Below are 13,013 nucleotides of genomic sequence, written 5' to 3'. Positions count from 1 at the left end.
GGCGATGGAGACGGTGGATGGTCGGACGTATCACAAAAGAAAAAGGAAAATAAAATTGTATGTGCGAATAACCAAATAAGCCAGAGAATAATAATAAACAAATATTCCTATTACCAGGCAAGAGGACGACCAGGATCTATGTTAACCACAAGAGAAAGAGGTGTTTTGCGGAGTGAACAGCAACACAAATATCGGGAAAAAACTAATATAAAGAAGGTGATTTTGAAAAATAACGGGCAGAGCAGTAGCAAAAATAATTCAGCAAGTCAAGGAGATAGATTGATATCAATAGAGAAGAAACACCAATTTTCAACCAACGAATGGAAGCTTCGATTGATGAAAAAAAGAAAAGTAAGCACAGAAGGAATTGAAGTGGACAGTAAGTGCAGACCTGTCATCAAATCAACATGAAGGAATTCGCCTGTCTACTAGACGATGCGTAAGGAAATAGTGAGGCGCGTAGCGCCGAGATGGGGTTGGCGCGCGAAGCGCGCAGGGGCGAAGCCCCTAGTAATTAATAAATATGTATTCGTTCAAGCTAATCTGAGACCCAATATCATAATATTTTCAATATCTCAATGCAATCACGTAGAAGTACCGTATTTAAAGTACTTGTAATATGAGCACACAGATAACGTAACCACCATAATAATATTTTTAATATCTGATTCAAAGTATAACCATTTATACCCATATACTTACGACGTGCGCTACGTGATTCCATAAATAGGTACGTACCCACAATGTTCAGCCATATGTATCACCACATTGACGAGATTATTTTTGAAAATACATTGACTTTATGTACATTGAAAAGTATTGCAATAACTGAATGTTTGAAAAGGAGATCGGGGTTTCCGACGAGAGATAAATGTTCCGATACTTGGAGTAGCATAACAAGGCCGGTTCTGGATACAAACACCTTCTTCACCAACCAAGCCGCCTATTCATGCATCCCAGACGCAAATCCTCGAAGGTTACCGCCACTCTCGTAAGATAAAACGTGCTCTGCCGACCTCTCATCGGTAAGAAAATCTCCCATGATCGTCGGTAAAAAATCCTCCAAATGACCATGATCGTTGGTAAAAAATGCCTGAAATTGCCGTGGTATTACCGCTTGTGGAATAAATTGTGCTCTTTGTCAGTAAAGAAAATCATGCTCATCGAGCGCAATCGATAACTGCATTAGGGCTATTCCGCGTCAACCGGATCAGTCATCTCTCAGATATTTTTTTAATTTGGCATGTGGATTGTGTAGGGGGAGTTAGATTTTTGTGCCAAAGCGCGAATCTCGTAATGCAAAATTCGATTTTTTATTAACAATAACAAATTAGACTCCCATTTTTTTCAAAAATTCATAACTTTGGCAAAAAATTAGATACAATATATTTTTTTTTTCAAATTACGCGGAAAGCTCCATAGAATTTAAAAAAAAATACGAAATGGTAAAAAAAAGTTGTTATCAATTGTTTATTTAACAATTAATTTTTCAAAGATTTTTAAAACAGTGATTGACACGATCAAAAATTTTTTTTAAAATTCTGACATGTTTCTTGAACTGTACCACAACCTGTGAATTAATTCTAGAGGGGTGTTTTTCTTCGTTTTCGAGTAAAAAATCATTAAAGGTGTCGATGCGCGTGAAATTGCGGCGCGCCGAGTCTCTACGTAATGGCGGGCTGCCGGTTGCCGTCCACCGCTGCCCCGCGGTGGCGTCGCAGCGTTATTTTAGAGTCATTTTCACGATGTAGGACATGATTGAAGAATCTGAAAAAAATACTGTACCTTCACAAGGCCTGCTCAAAGCGATAAGTGAAGTTTCAGGAATGTGTTTTTATTTTAAAATAAGTAGCAAGTTACGTAATTATTATCATTTATGTGCACTCTCATGGTGTGTAACCGTTATTTTGAATCTCTGTAATCAAAAAACGGTGAAAAACACATTCCTGAAACTTCACTTATCGCTTTGAGCAGGCCTTGTGAAGGTACAGTAATTTTTTCAGATTCTTTAATCATGTCCTACATCGTGAAAATGACTGAAATAACGCTGCGACGCCACCGCGGGGCAGCGGTGGACGGCAACCGGCAGCCCGCCATTACGTAGAGACTCGGCGCGCCGCAATTTCACGCGCATCGACACCTTTAATGATTTTTTACTCGAAAACGAAGAAAAACACCCCTCTAGAATTGATTCACAGGTTGTGGTACAGTTCAAGAAACATGTCAGAATTCTAAAAAAATTTTTTGATCGTGTCAGTCACTGTTTTAAAAATCTTTGAAAAATTAATTGTTAAATAAACAATTGATAACACCTTTTTTTTACCATTTCGTATTTTTTTTTAAATTTTATGGAGCTTTCCGCGTAATTTGAAAAAAAAAAATATATTGTATCTAATTTTTTGCCAAAGTTATGAATTTTTGAAAAAAATGGGAGTCTAATTTGTTATTGTTAATAAAAAATCGAATTTTGCATTACGAGATTCGCGCTTTGGCACAAAAATCTAACTCCCCCTACACAATCCACATGCCAAATTAAAAAAATATCTGAGAGATGACTGATCCGGTTGACGCGGAATAGCCCATTACCGAGCGCACTCCGTGAATCCTCAGGCGTTCAAGCGGACCCCGTGGATTCTCGAACGTTCGACCGAGAATCGTGGCATGTGTCAGGTTTTAAGAGCTTCCAGAAGGTTCGAGAAGATTCTCCGGCGATCAAGAGGTTTCGAGGGCGAAGGTACGACGTTGGGAGGCTCATGCAACGGCCTCGAACAAATCTAGGCTGACAAACAATTCGTCCGACGTGTTTCGACTCGACGTTGAGCGGCATGCGGTCAAAGGATTTCGGTGCGACGTTGAATTCTGAAAGACTCGCTCTGGCCTTAAAGGAATTTCAAACAAACAATTCTCTGAATCATCTGACGAAAACAATACTCGGAATAGTCCGACGAGTTTCGACTTGACGGTGAGCGGCTTGCCGACAAAGGATTGGGGTGCAACGTTGAATTCTGGAAAGTGCTGAAAGTTGTATGTGGCTGCTTAGACCCTGAACAAATGTAGGCTGACAACAATGCGTTCTAGAAGTTTCGACTTGACAGCGAGCAGTCCGGGACCGTGAGAAAGAGCTTTTTTGACCCTGAAAGATTCTGGGAAACTTAGGCTGACAAATAACGCGTTCGACGAGTTTCGACTTGACGGCGAGCGGTCTGCGGACAACGGATTGAGGTGCGACGTCGAATTCTGGATGGTTCTAACGTAAATCTGTAACATCCAACCAAGTCCACCGTCTGTACAAAATGGGTTAGCTTTGGTAGCTTCTAGAAGTTTGCAAGGATTCTGTGTGCCGGGTGGGAGGAATACAGCTATAAAAGTTTGAATTTCAGGTTAGAAAGGTAGTCTTGCATCTTCAGCTCTCATGAGGAGAACTTCAAACAAAGCAGAATTAAAACAGCAAATCGATCTGTTCTTAAAAAATATTCACGGCGTGAAAACCGTTATTAACCAGAAGTCAGAACTCAACAAAGTGACAAAAAAGTTCGCAAATCTAAATTTATCAAGAAACACATAACTACGAAGCATTTAAAAAAAATGGATTTCACAAAACTCAACAAAGTTGCAAGCATGAACGAATTTCTGCCGACAAAGAAATTGACGGAGCTGGAAATTTTCAAAATCTATAAAGTCACTAGCATTTGACGAGTCCAAACAAGGTTTGGACAGCGTGTCCTTACAGACCTGAATAACGAATTCAGCGTATTCTTATCGGCATGGATTGTGCGACTGCTAAACGAGGACGAGACCCAATATCAGAAATTGGTGCAGACGATGCAGGAGGAGCGATTGCTCTTGCAGTATCTGGGCGGTCAGTACGGTCAAATGGAATTCAAAGATGTGTCGACTCTCGCCTAATTTGAACACCGTACCTGGGCAACGTGTGCAGCATCTCCTTCTTACCAGCATGAACCGTGCGACTACTAAACGTGATCAAGAACCAATTTCAAAAACTTGACGAAAAACTTTCAAAGAAGTTTCCAATTATTCTATGTTTTATGACCTCTAAGAATATTGTATAAATTTTTTTGACAAAGCTTTTATTTTTCTGCTGTACTCCACATCAACTATCTATATACTACTACTGCTACGTTGGTTACGTTGGATGCTGTGGTTGTTTACAGCTCTCTGAAACATATAATAAAGTTTGGAAATTTAAGATATGATGTATCACACACAAAAGTATTTATCAAATTTGTGCTAAAACTTGTGAAATGATATTTTAGAAACATAAGACATGTATGTATCACAAAGGTTGGAGGTTTTCGTTGTTAAAAAGAAGAAAAGAAAAATAAATAAATTTGTTCTAAAAGTTGTGAAATTGAAGAAAAATTTTTCTCACATTTTTTGAAACAGAAAATCTCCCCATTCATCACGTGCCAGGCGAGCTGCCACACACGCCTCATAAACGATCACGTCATTTCGAGGGTTATTATTATCATTACGGCCGCCGTTCGCCGTGTGCACACTCAACGACAGCCGGACCGATTGTAGGATAAAATAGTAAGGTACTAGGGAGACCCACTCTCTAGGCACCCGCACATGTGGAAGAACATTTACGTACTCCATGGTTTTTTTGCGTTAAAATTTCTGAAAACAAAGCGCACATGCGTTAAATTATTTCTATTTGCTCAAGTAAAATCAAAAATTGTTGTACACTAAAGCTAAAAAAAAAAAAAAATGTACAAGTGAACTGATTTCAATCACCCGCCTTGACAGTTTGGAAGCACGACCGCTAATGAATTCATCAGACGGACGGAGCACCCCACTCTTCGTACAGCTTCTTCATATGTTTTAGGTTCACAGTTAAACTAATACCAAATCATAAAGTGGTTGACACTTGTCGGTTACGTTTGCAGGATATATCCTTCCCACTCTGTCCTACTGCACTAGTATGTAGGCCTCGAAATCGTAAAACCGATACCGTGGGCAAAGTAATACATCCCCCTAACCGTCTCGGTGAACGATATCTACTGAGCCTATCACAGTTCCATGTATAACTCTAGCGATTAGTTCACTTTCACAGCTCTCTCTCGTACATGAGGCGTGCGAAACTCCTTCGCCAAGTTCCAAAAACTGCCTTGTCATCTTCCATGCGCTGCAGGTTCGTTCGAGAAATATCTTAAAATTTTTTTCGCTGAAAAATATTGCATACGGCTGTTCACGAACTTTCGGAAATGTGTGAGTCACGTCGTTGTTTACCCATAAAAGGGACCGTGACAGCATAGATCGGTCATTCTAGAGCAAGCTTTGCAACTCTATCTGTGTAAAGTGCGTGATTAAAAGAAGAAGAAACAAACATGGATTCCAAAAAAAGTTTGAAATTGATACAAATTATGGAAACGGCGTTCAAGATTTGACCTAAAAAATCGTCACCGGCAGAGATTGCGAAAATGGATTCGATTCGGAACCCAAAATACCAGGTGTTTGAATAAAATCTTACGCAACAACGCCTCAACGATCGGAGAGAAGACAAGAATTTTGACTACAATTGAAATTCTGAAATCGTTCACAGCCAAACTTCAACAATTTTAAAACGTGGGTGATGGATTACAAAGCTGACGAAGAAGCGATCGAGCACGGTCGAAAGATTTGGAGACAGCTTTCGAGAGTCGAATGAGAACGGGAGCCGTCATCAATCTACGACACAAGGATTCGAACAGATTTCTCGAAGATGCCAAACACCTCGCCATTGTCAGAATGAAGAGAATGCTGCGAAAGGCTGGAGGTTTGAAAGCCAACTGCATCTTAACCTACAAATTTGGTGTAAGAAAAAATGCCGAACTTGTTAAAGAAATGAAATATTTAAATACCAGAAACCAGATCATCCTCCAGCCAGCTGACATACACGGGTGGTTCGAAGAGCACATGAGACAAAAAATGTTAAGCAAAGTCGAAGATTTGTAAGAGAAAGACTCTGGTTGATCGTTGTACGAAGTGATAAATTTGACTGTAAATCTGAACAAGTACGGCTAATACCAGGCGGTGTGTTGACATACACACCACTACCCAAAAATATTCAAGATAAGAAGACTATCGTCAACATCCGCAACAGCGACTCATATTGCTTTCTATGGTCGGTCAACGCAGCCCTCTTTCCAGCTAACAAAAATCCCAGCGTAATCACATCCTATCCACATTTCAGCTCAGTGCTACGGTATGATGGTTTGAATTTCCCAATGTCCTCAGATCAAATTCCAAAATTTGAGAAACTTAACGGTCTTTCAGTTAACGTTTATGGTATAGATTGTACTGGAAAACAAAAGCGCAGTGAAAATGTACCCATATATTCAAGCTGAAACAAGTCTGATAAACCAGTAATCCATCTTCTAGTCTTAGAGCCTGAAAACGACAATGACGATGATGATGATGATGATGATGGTGTAGAAAATATTAAAAGGAATGTAACACATCATTTTGCATGGATTCGAAATTTTTCGAGATTAGCAAGTTCTCAAGTTTGCAAACGCTCACATCAGACGTGGTTGTGCGATAGGTGTCTGTCTCATTTTAATTTTGAAAGATGCTTGTTGGAGCATCGAGTGGACTGCATAAATTGGAATGAATCCAAATTCATCTTACCAGCAGAAGAAGATAAGATTCTCAAATTTAAAAATTTCAAACATAAAGAAACCGTTCCAATCTGCGTTTACGCAGATCTATAAGGTTTACTGCGGCCCACTCTTAAAAGTTTTGGGGCAAATAGAACAATTCATCAGAAGCATCTGCCATATAGCATAGCTCACTATGTACATTGTGTGTTTGACGATTCGCTTTCAAAATTCAAAATTAATCGTGGAGAGACTTGCATCCAATGGCTTACAAACGAGTTGAACGAATTGGCACATTCGTTAGAGGGATATTACAAGACTATTGTCCCCATGGACGCACTAAATTGCAAGCAGATTAACGAATTTGATTTATCGATGGTCTGTCATATTTGCGGAAAACCGTTCACACCCACAGACGTAAAACGTCGTGATCACTGTCATTTTACGGGAAAGTACTGTGGAGCTGCTCACCGCAGCTGTAATCTAAATTATCAAAATTCGCACACTATTCCAGTGATATCCAAAATCTGTCGGGTTGCGATTCGCATTTTCCGATTAAAGCACCGGCTACATCGTTCGAGGGTACAATTAAGATTCTACCCGTGAACAAAAAAAAGTACATTCACTAGTCGTAAGAAATCAGCAACGTATCTCGGTGATGATCAAAAATCAATCACACGAAAATTTTATCGTAGCTCAGATAAATTTCAGTTATTGACCAGAAAAAAAGTGTTCCCGTACGAATACATAGACAGTTATGAGAAGCTTGAGGACAGACGTCTACCATCGAAACAACAACTTTACTCGAAATTAAATGATCGGGATATATCAGACGACGACTATGCACATGTGAAGTTTGGCAAACTTTCAACGTTTAAACTTTGGGAGAGTATTCGGACTTGTATTAAGAGACGGATGTCTTCTGACTAGCCAACGTTTTTCAAAATTTTCCACAGAATTGTTGGACAACGTATAAACTGGACCCATTACATTACTAAACAGCGACCGGTCTGTCGTTTGATGCAATGTTAAAATATACAGGCATCGAGCTCGAGCTTCTCACCCACATATATATGGTTATGCTTATCGAAAAGGGTATTCGAGGTTGTGTTACAGTGATTGAACAGATACGCAGAGGCTAACAACAGGTACATGGGAGAGGCATTCGATCCTGAGGTCGAAGAATCTTATCTCATGTACTTTGACGGTAATAATTTGTACGGTGCTACTATGAACTTTGCTCTGCCATGTAATTCCTTTGAATGGGTGTCAGGTTTCAGAGAGTGCGACGTTCTTGCCATCCCGAAGAAAACGGAATTTGGTTACATACTGAAGGTAGATTTGGAATATCCTGAGGAGTTGCATGAAACTCATAAGGATTTACCATTGTGTCCGAGCACTATGTATCTCTGATTTCGAACAATAAACAGCCGAAATTGACGACCACGCTACTTTCCAAGAAAAACTACGTTGTTCACTATCGCGTTCTGGAACAATGTTTGGAATTAGGCTTAAAATTACTCAAAATTCACAAAGTTCTTAAATTCCAGCAAACCCCGCGGCTCGAAAAATAGATAGATTTGAATACTGATTTGCGGAAAATATCTCACAACGAATTCAAGAAAAATTTTTACAAACTAACAAACAACGCAGTATTTGGCAAAAAAATGAAAACGTGTGAAAGTACAGAGATATTCGATTTACCACCGAATGGGATGGACGGTACCATAACCAAACCTCATTTTCGTAGCTGCACCGTATTCGACAAAGAGATAATTATCGTCGAAATGGGTAAAACGAAAGTAAAGTTGAATAAACCATTGTATAGGTTTCTCCATCCTGGATCTGTCTGAAACATATATCTACGATTTTTATCATAATTATATTGAACGGGAATTTGGCAACCGAGCAAAATTAACGTATACCGATATCGATTTACAACTTTATCGTCCCCGACGTACATGAATATATGAAGGAGGACTTGCATTAATTCGATACGTCTGATTATCCGCTTGATAACGCTTATGAAATGCCTCCAGCGAACAAAAAAGTCCTCGACTTAATAAAAGATAAGAATATCGGCAAAATAATGTTGGAATTTGTAGGATTAAGCACAAAATTGTATGCATTCCGAGTCTTGAGAGATGAGAAAGACAATAAACGTGCCAAAGGTGTCAAAGGATCTGCGTTTACAAAAATCAGTTTCAACGATTATTTGGAATGTGCTTTGAAACGTCAAAATTTGTTTACAAATCAGCATTTGGTATTAGGTCGAAAACACGAGGTATACAGTGTAGAACAGCAGAAAGTGGCACTGAGCTGGAATGACGACAAGCGGATCGTGTTTCAAAACACAACCGACACGCTTCCGTAGAGCTACAAGCCTGCACCTTAGCTATGTAATTACCGTAACGTAATGTACGTAGGATTTAATTTATGACTGTACCATGATGTATAGAATATTATGATGTAGGATGGTGAATAAAAAGTTCCGAAATATAAAAAATAATACGACGATGCAAATGTCTCTCGATTGTCTAAGAAATGAAGAAGCATACTTGTTATGTATCGGGTATAAAATAAAGAGGCAGATACGTTTTTACAAAAATTCATTTATTCAAATGTTACATGTCCGATTCGTTTATACAACTGTTGTGTGTATTGTCAAAACCTAACCACTTAACGTATAATTTTTTCCCACGCTTCTTGAGCATCTTCTCTACCAGATAGATATCCGGATGTTCAACCTTAAGGAGATCTTATTTGTAGAAACCACCAGCGATCGGTTGATCTCGGTAGTCTTTGAGTTTGTACGTCACAGGATGAGTATTTTCCACTCGACTTATAGTGAATATTTCAGTCGTCCAATTGGGAGTGTAACCTTTCTCGAAGAAATTTTTGAATTTGCTGATTCGAACTTTGTCGCCGGATTTGAACTTTGCCGATTTGGTAGGTATCGCTCGAAGCCCTCCGTACGCCTGACGTAATAATTGCCTTTCGATTGCAACGGTGACATTCAATGGTTTTATTCGTATGGTCCGATGTTTCGTGTTGTTGTAGGTCGATATCGAATCGGGTAAGATGTCGAGCCACTTGTAGCTTTCTTGCATACTGTACCATTTCCACATTTCACCTTGCAGCATGCGATTAAAACGTTCGCAGATCAATGCCTTCAAATTACTGTACGTGGAGTAAAGTTTGATTCCGTAGCGTGACATAAGAAATTAAAATTTCGAGTTGGAAAATTCCGTTCCTCTGTCGACGTGTAAATATTTCGGTATCAGTCCTTGGACAGGCACAGATTCCATTGCCTTTGTAACATCATCTCCAGACTTGCTCTTTATCGGTATAGGCCATGCGTACTTTGAAAAAATATCAATGACTGTGAGCAATTACATGTAGCCTTTGTTTTGTCCAGCGTACGACATCATATCAACAAGATCCGCCAGCCAGGTCTCGTCGATACCGCGCACGTCTACACGTCGACGCGGGAAATTTTGAAGCTAGAAGCGTCGCGGATAAAGTATTAGCCAAAAAAGCCTAGAAACAGCTTTTCGCAAAGGACGCAAATTTGGGTGAGAAGGCAGCCGCTTAGGCTGTAGCTAACAGGATGAAGGTGAAAACAAAGTTAGGCATGTGGTGTCGAAAACGAAAGAACGTTTCCTTGAACAATATCATACGAGCTGCAAAACAGACTATGATTCGGAGCTACGACGCGAAAACGAGCATTGAATCTGCGCTCAAAGGTGCTCGAGAAGCTGTGAAAAACGAAGGCGGTAAATATAATGTCCGATCACTGCGCGTTCTACCGGTACCCTCAAAAGTCGGCGGATTTCTATCTTTTCTCATACCTATTTTTACCAGTCTCAGCGCTGCGGGTGCATTAGCGGGGGGTGCTACGGGTATAGCAGAGGCTGTGAACGATGCGAGCGCGGCTGAACGAAAATTAGCGGGAAGCAAATAGCATAACAAAACGATGAAAGTGAACGCCTTAGGTGAAGGTCTTCTTCTCAAACCTTATGAAAAGGGTTTCGGTCTTCATCTTCAAAAAAACTAAGTGTCAAGCTACCACGTCGAGTGTTGACCAACTGAGATTTGCTAAAGTATGCAGAAATCATGAAAATTCTATACTTCCGAGGTGCCTTTATGCGCAACGAAATGCCCAAAACCGGACCGCGTGAAAACGAGACAGCTGTAGTCAATCTCGACGATAAAGATGGCCCTGGGACACACTGGGTTGCATATAAGAAACGTAGCAACGATGTAGTTTATTTCGACAGTTTCGGTCTTCTTCAACCTCCGTTAGACCTCGTGAAATATCTCGGTGCTGGTAGCGTCAACTACAACGATGAAAGGTATCAAGATTACGGTTCACTCGATTGCGGACACTTGTGTCTGAAAGTTCTCAGCGATGAACTATGAAAAAATGACACGTAATTCAATAACGTCAGTCTACCACTCGCAGTCATGGATGATTCGTTAACATTAACGATGTCGGAAACGTCTTCGATTCTCGAAGCGCAATATTTTCCTCCGATCGAACTTGCTTTGACAAAAAATAATGTTCTTGGTCTCATTAAACTGTTAACCTTCAATTCTATTCCCAACGTTAATGTCTGTTGCAATTAACTATACGTAGCCGATAAGGTAGTTACTATATCCACTGGCAGCTACGAAATTGAGGTTATTGACAAGTATATTCAAGACGCGTTAAGAAGTACCAACATTGAACTCAGCATAAAGCCTAACAACAATACGTTATGCAGCCAAATCAAATGTAGCCATGTCGTAAATTTAGAACCTGGCGATTCTATTGGTCAATTTCTCGGATTTACACCGCTCGTATTGGCAGCCAACCAAACTCACCATGCGGATATGCCTGTAGCTATTCTCAAGGTCAATGCGTTGCGAGTCGAATGCAGCATTACAACGGGTGCCTACGTCAACGAGCGCAAAGTGCATACTATTCACGACTTTTTCCCTATCGTTCCGCCGCGATATACCATCGTGAAAGTGTCGTCGCACGTAATTTACCTTCCGATCATCGTCAAGACCATGGATCACATATAGCTTCGGTTAGTCGATCAAGACGGAGACCTGGTTAATTTTCGCGGAGAAGTTATAACTGTGAGACAGCACATCAAATCGCAAAATACAAAAGGGTATTGTATCTAACAAATTGTCCATGAAGAGTTATATTAGTCAGTCAACATATTCCGATCAAGTCGGTCATCGATCGATTCCCGAACCGCTAACACGTCAAAACGTGGAGTTCCTGATAGCTTTGTTTCTAAAGCTGACACCTTTTGGAAAAGGAATATCCGAAAATGAAAACTGTGATTCTGCTGTTTTGTTGCCTGCTACGTACCATGGAGGAGGAAATCTAGAGCTATCAAACACCTGTCGTCTTTGACTAATCAATCGCCCACCATGAAATACACGCACACAAACCGTACGCATCGTCAATTTTCAACAACAGCGATGAGATTCGAATCACCGTTCAGCATCAGGATTTATGGGTATTACCGAGCAAGAGATCGCTGCATATCTCTCGAAAATTGCTCAAATCGGACGGCACTGCAGCAGCGATCACAACTTCAGTCAATAATGCCATCTGCCATTTGTTCGAAGATGTACGGTACGAACTAAACGCTGTAGAGATTGATAAATGTAAAAACGTTGGTATGACCAGCCTGCTGAAAGGTTTTGCTTCGCTCAACCCTGGTCAAAGTTGGCTGATGGAAAATGCTGGATGGCTCGACGTTCAGGAAATGAAGAAATTAACTGATGCCGATGGCAACTTTGACGTATTTATTCCCTTGAGCATGATATTGGGCTACGCTGAAGACTATCGCAAGATCATCGTTAACGCGAAACACGAGCTGATTCTTACAAGATCGAAAAGTGACCTAATGCCATCGTTCAGATTTATGATGAAGACTTTAGAATCGTGATCGATCAGGTGAATTGGTTAGTACCCTATGTGAAGCTCTCCGATCAACGAAAAATCGCACTGTTGAACTTCATTGAGAAAGATACACCTGTCTCCATGAGCTTCCGCAGTTGGGAGTTGTACGAATATCCTTTGCTACCGGCAACCACGAAACACGTTTGGACTGTGAAAATGTCCACCCATTTGGAAAAACCGCCATTTGTTATGCTCGGTTTTCAAACGAATAGAAAAAACAAAGCCAGCAAAAATGTCAGTCATCTTAATTACTGTAACATTACTGACGTCAAGTTCTTCTTGAATTCCGAGTATTACTCGTACGGTAACCTGAACTTGAACATGGGTCAGAATCACTTTGCATTACTGTACGAGATGTACACAAACTTTCAGGCCACCTGTTACGGCAAAGAACCCGAGCCTCTGTTGACGGAGAGCAAAATTCTATAGTACGAACCTCTGATTTT

General features: G+C 40.3%; 1 protein-coding gene across 3 annotated transcripts in view; it reads right to left on the bottom strand.

The window, feature by feature from the left end:
- The window catches only part of LOC124185018 (dipeptidase 1-like), a 1,685,273-nt gene that overhangs the window by 182,356 nt on the left and 1,489,904 nt on the right, over positions 1 to 13,013 (bottom strand). Inside the window, exon 12 of one of the 3 annotated variants that reach the window (XM_046575306.1) lies at positions 4,122 to 4,176. The exons of the other annotated variants lie outside the window; for them this stretch is intronic. Coding sequence (XP_046431262.1) covers positions 4,167 to 4,176 — 10 coding nt within the window. The 3' untranslated portion in view covers positions 4,122 to 4,166. Of the gene's footprint in view, positions 1 to 4,121; positions 4,177 to 13,013 lie in introns of those variants that run through there. 3 annotated transcript variants of the gene reach the window in all.

The sequence above is a fragment of the Neodiprion fabricii genome, chromosome 6 (genome assembly GCF_021155785.1).
Source record: "Neodiprion fabricii isolate iyNeoFabr1 chromosome 6, iyNeoFabr1.1, whole genome shotgun sequence".
Taxonomy (NCBI): Eukaryota; Metazoa; Arthropoda; class Insecta; order Hymenoptera; family Diprionidae; genus Neodiprion; species Neodiprion fabricii.
The sequence above is the reverse complement of the archived record's forward strand: the minus strand, read 5'-3'. Positions and strand labels throughout refer to the sequence as shown.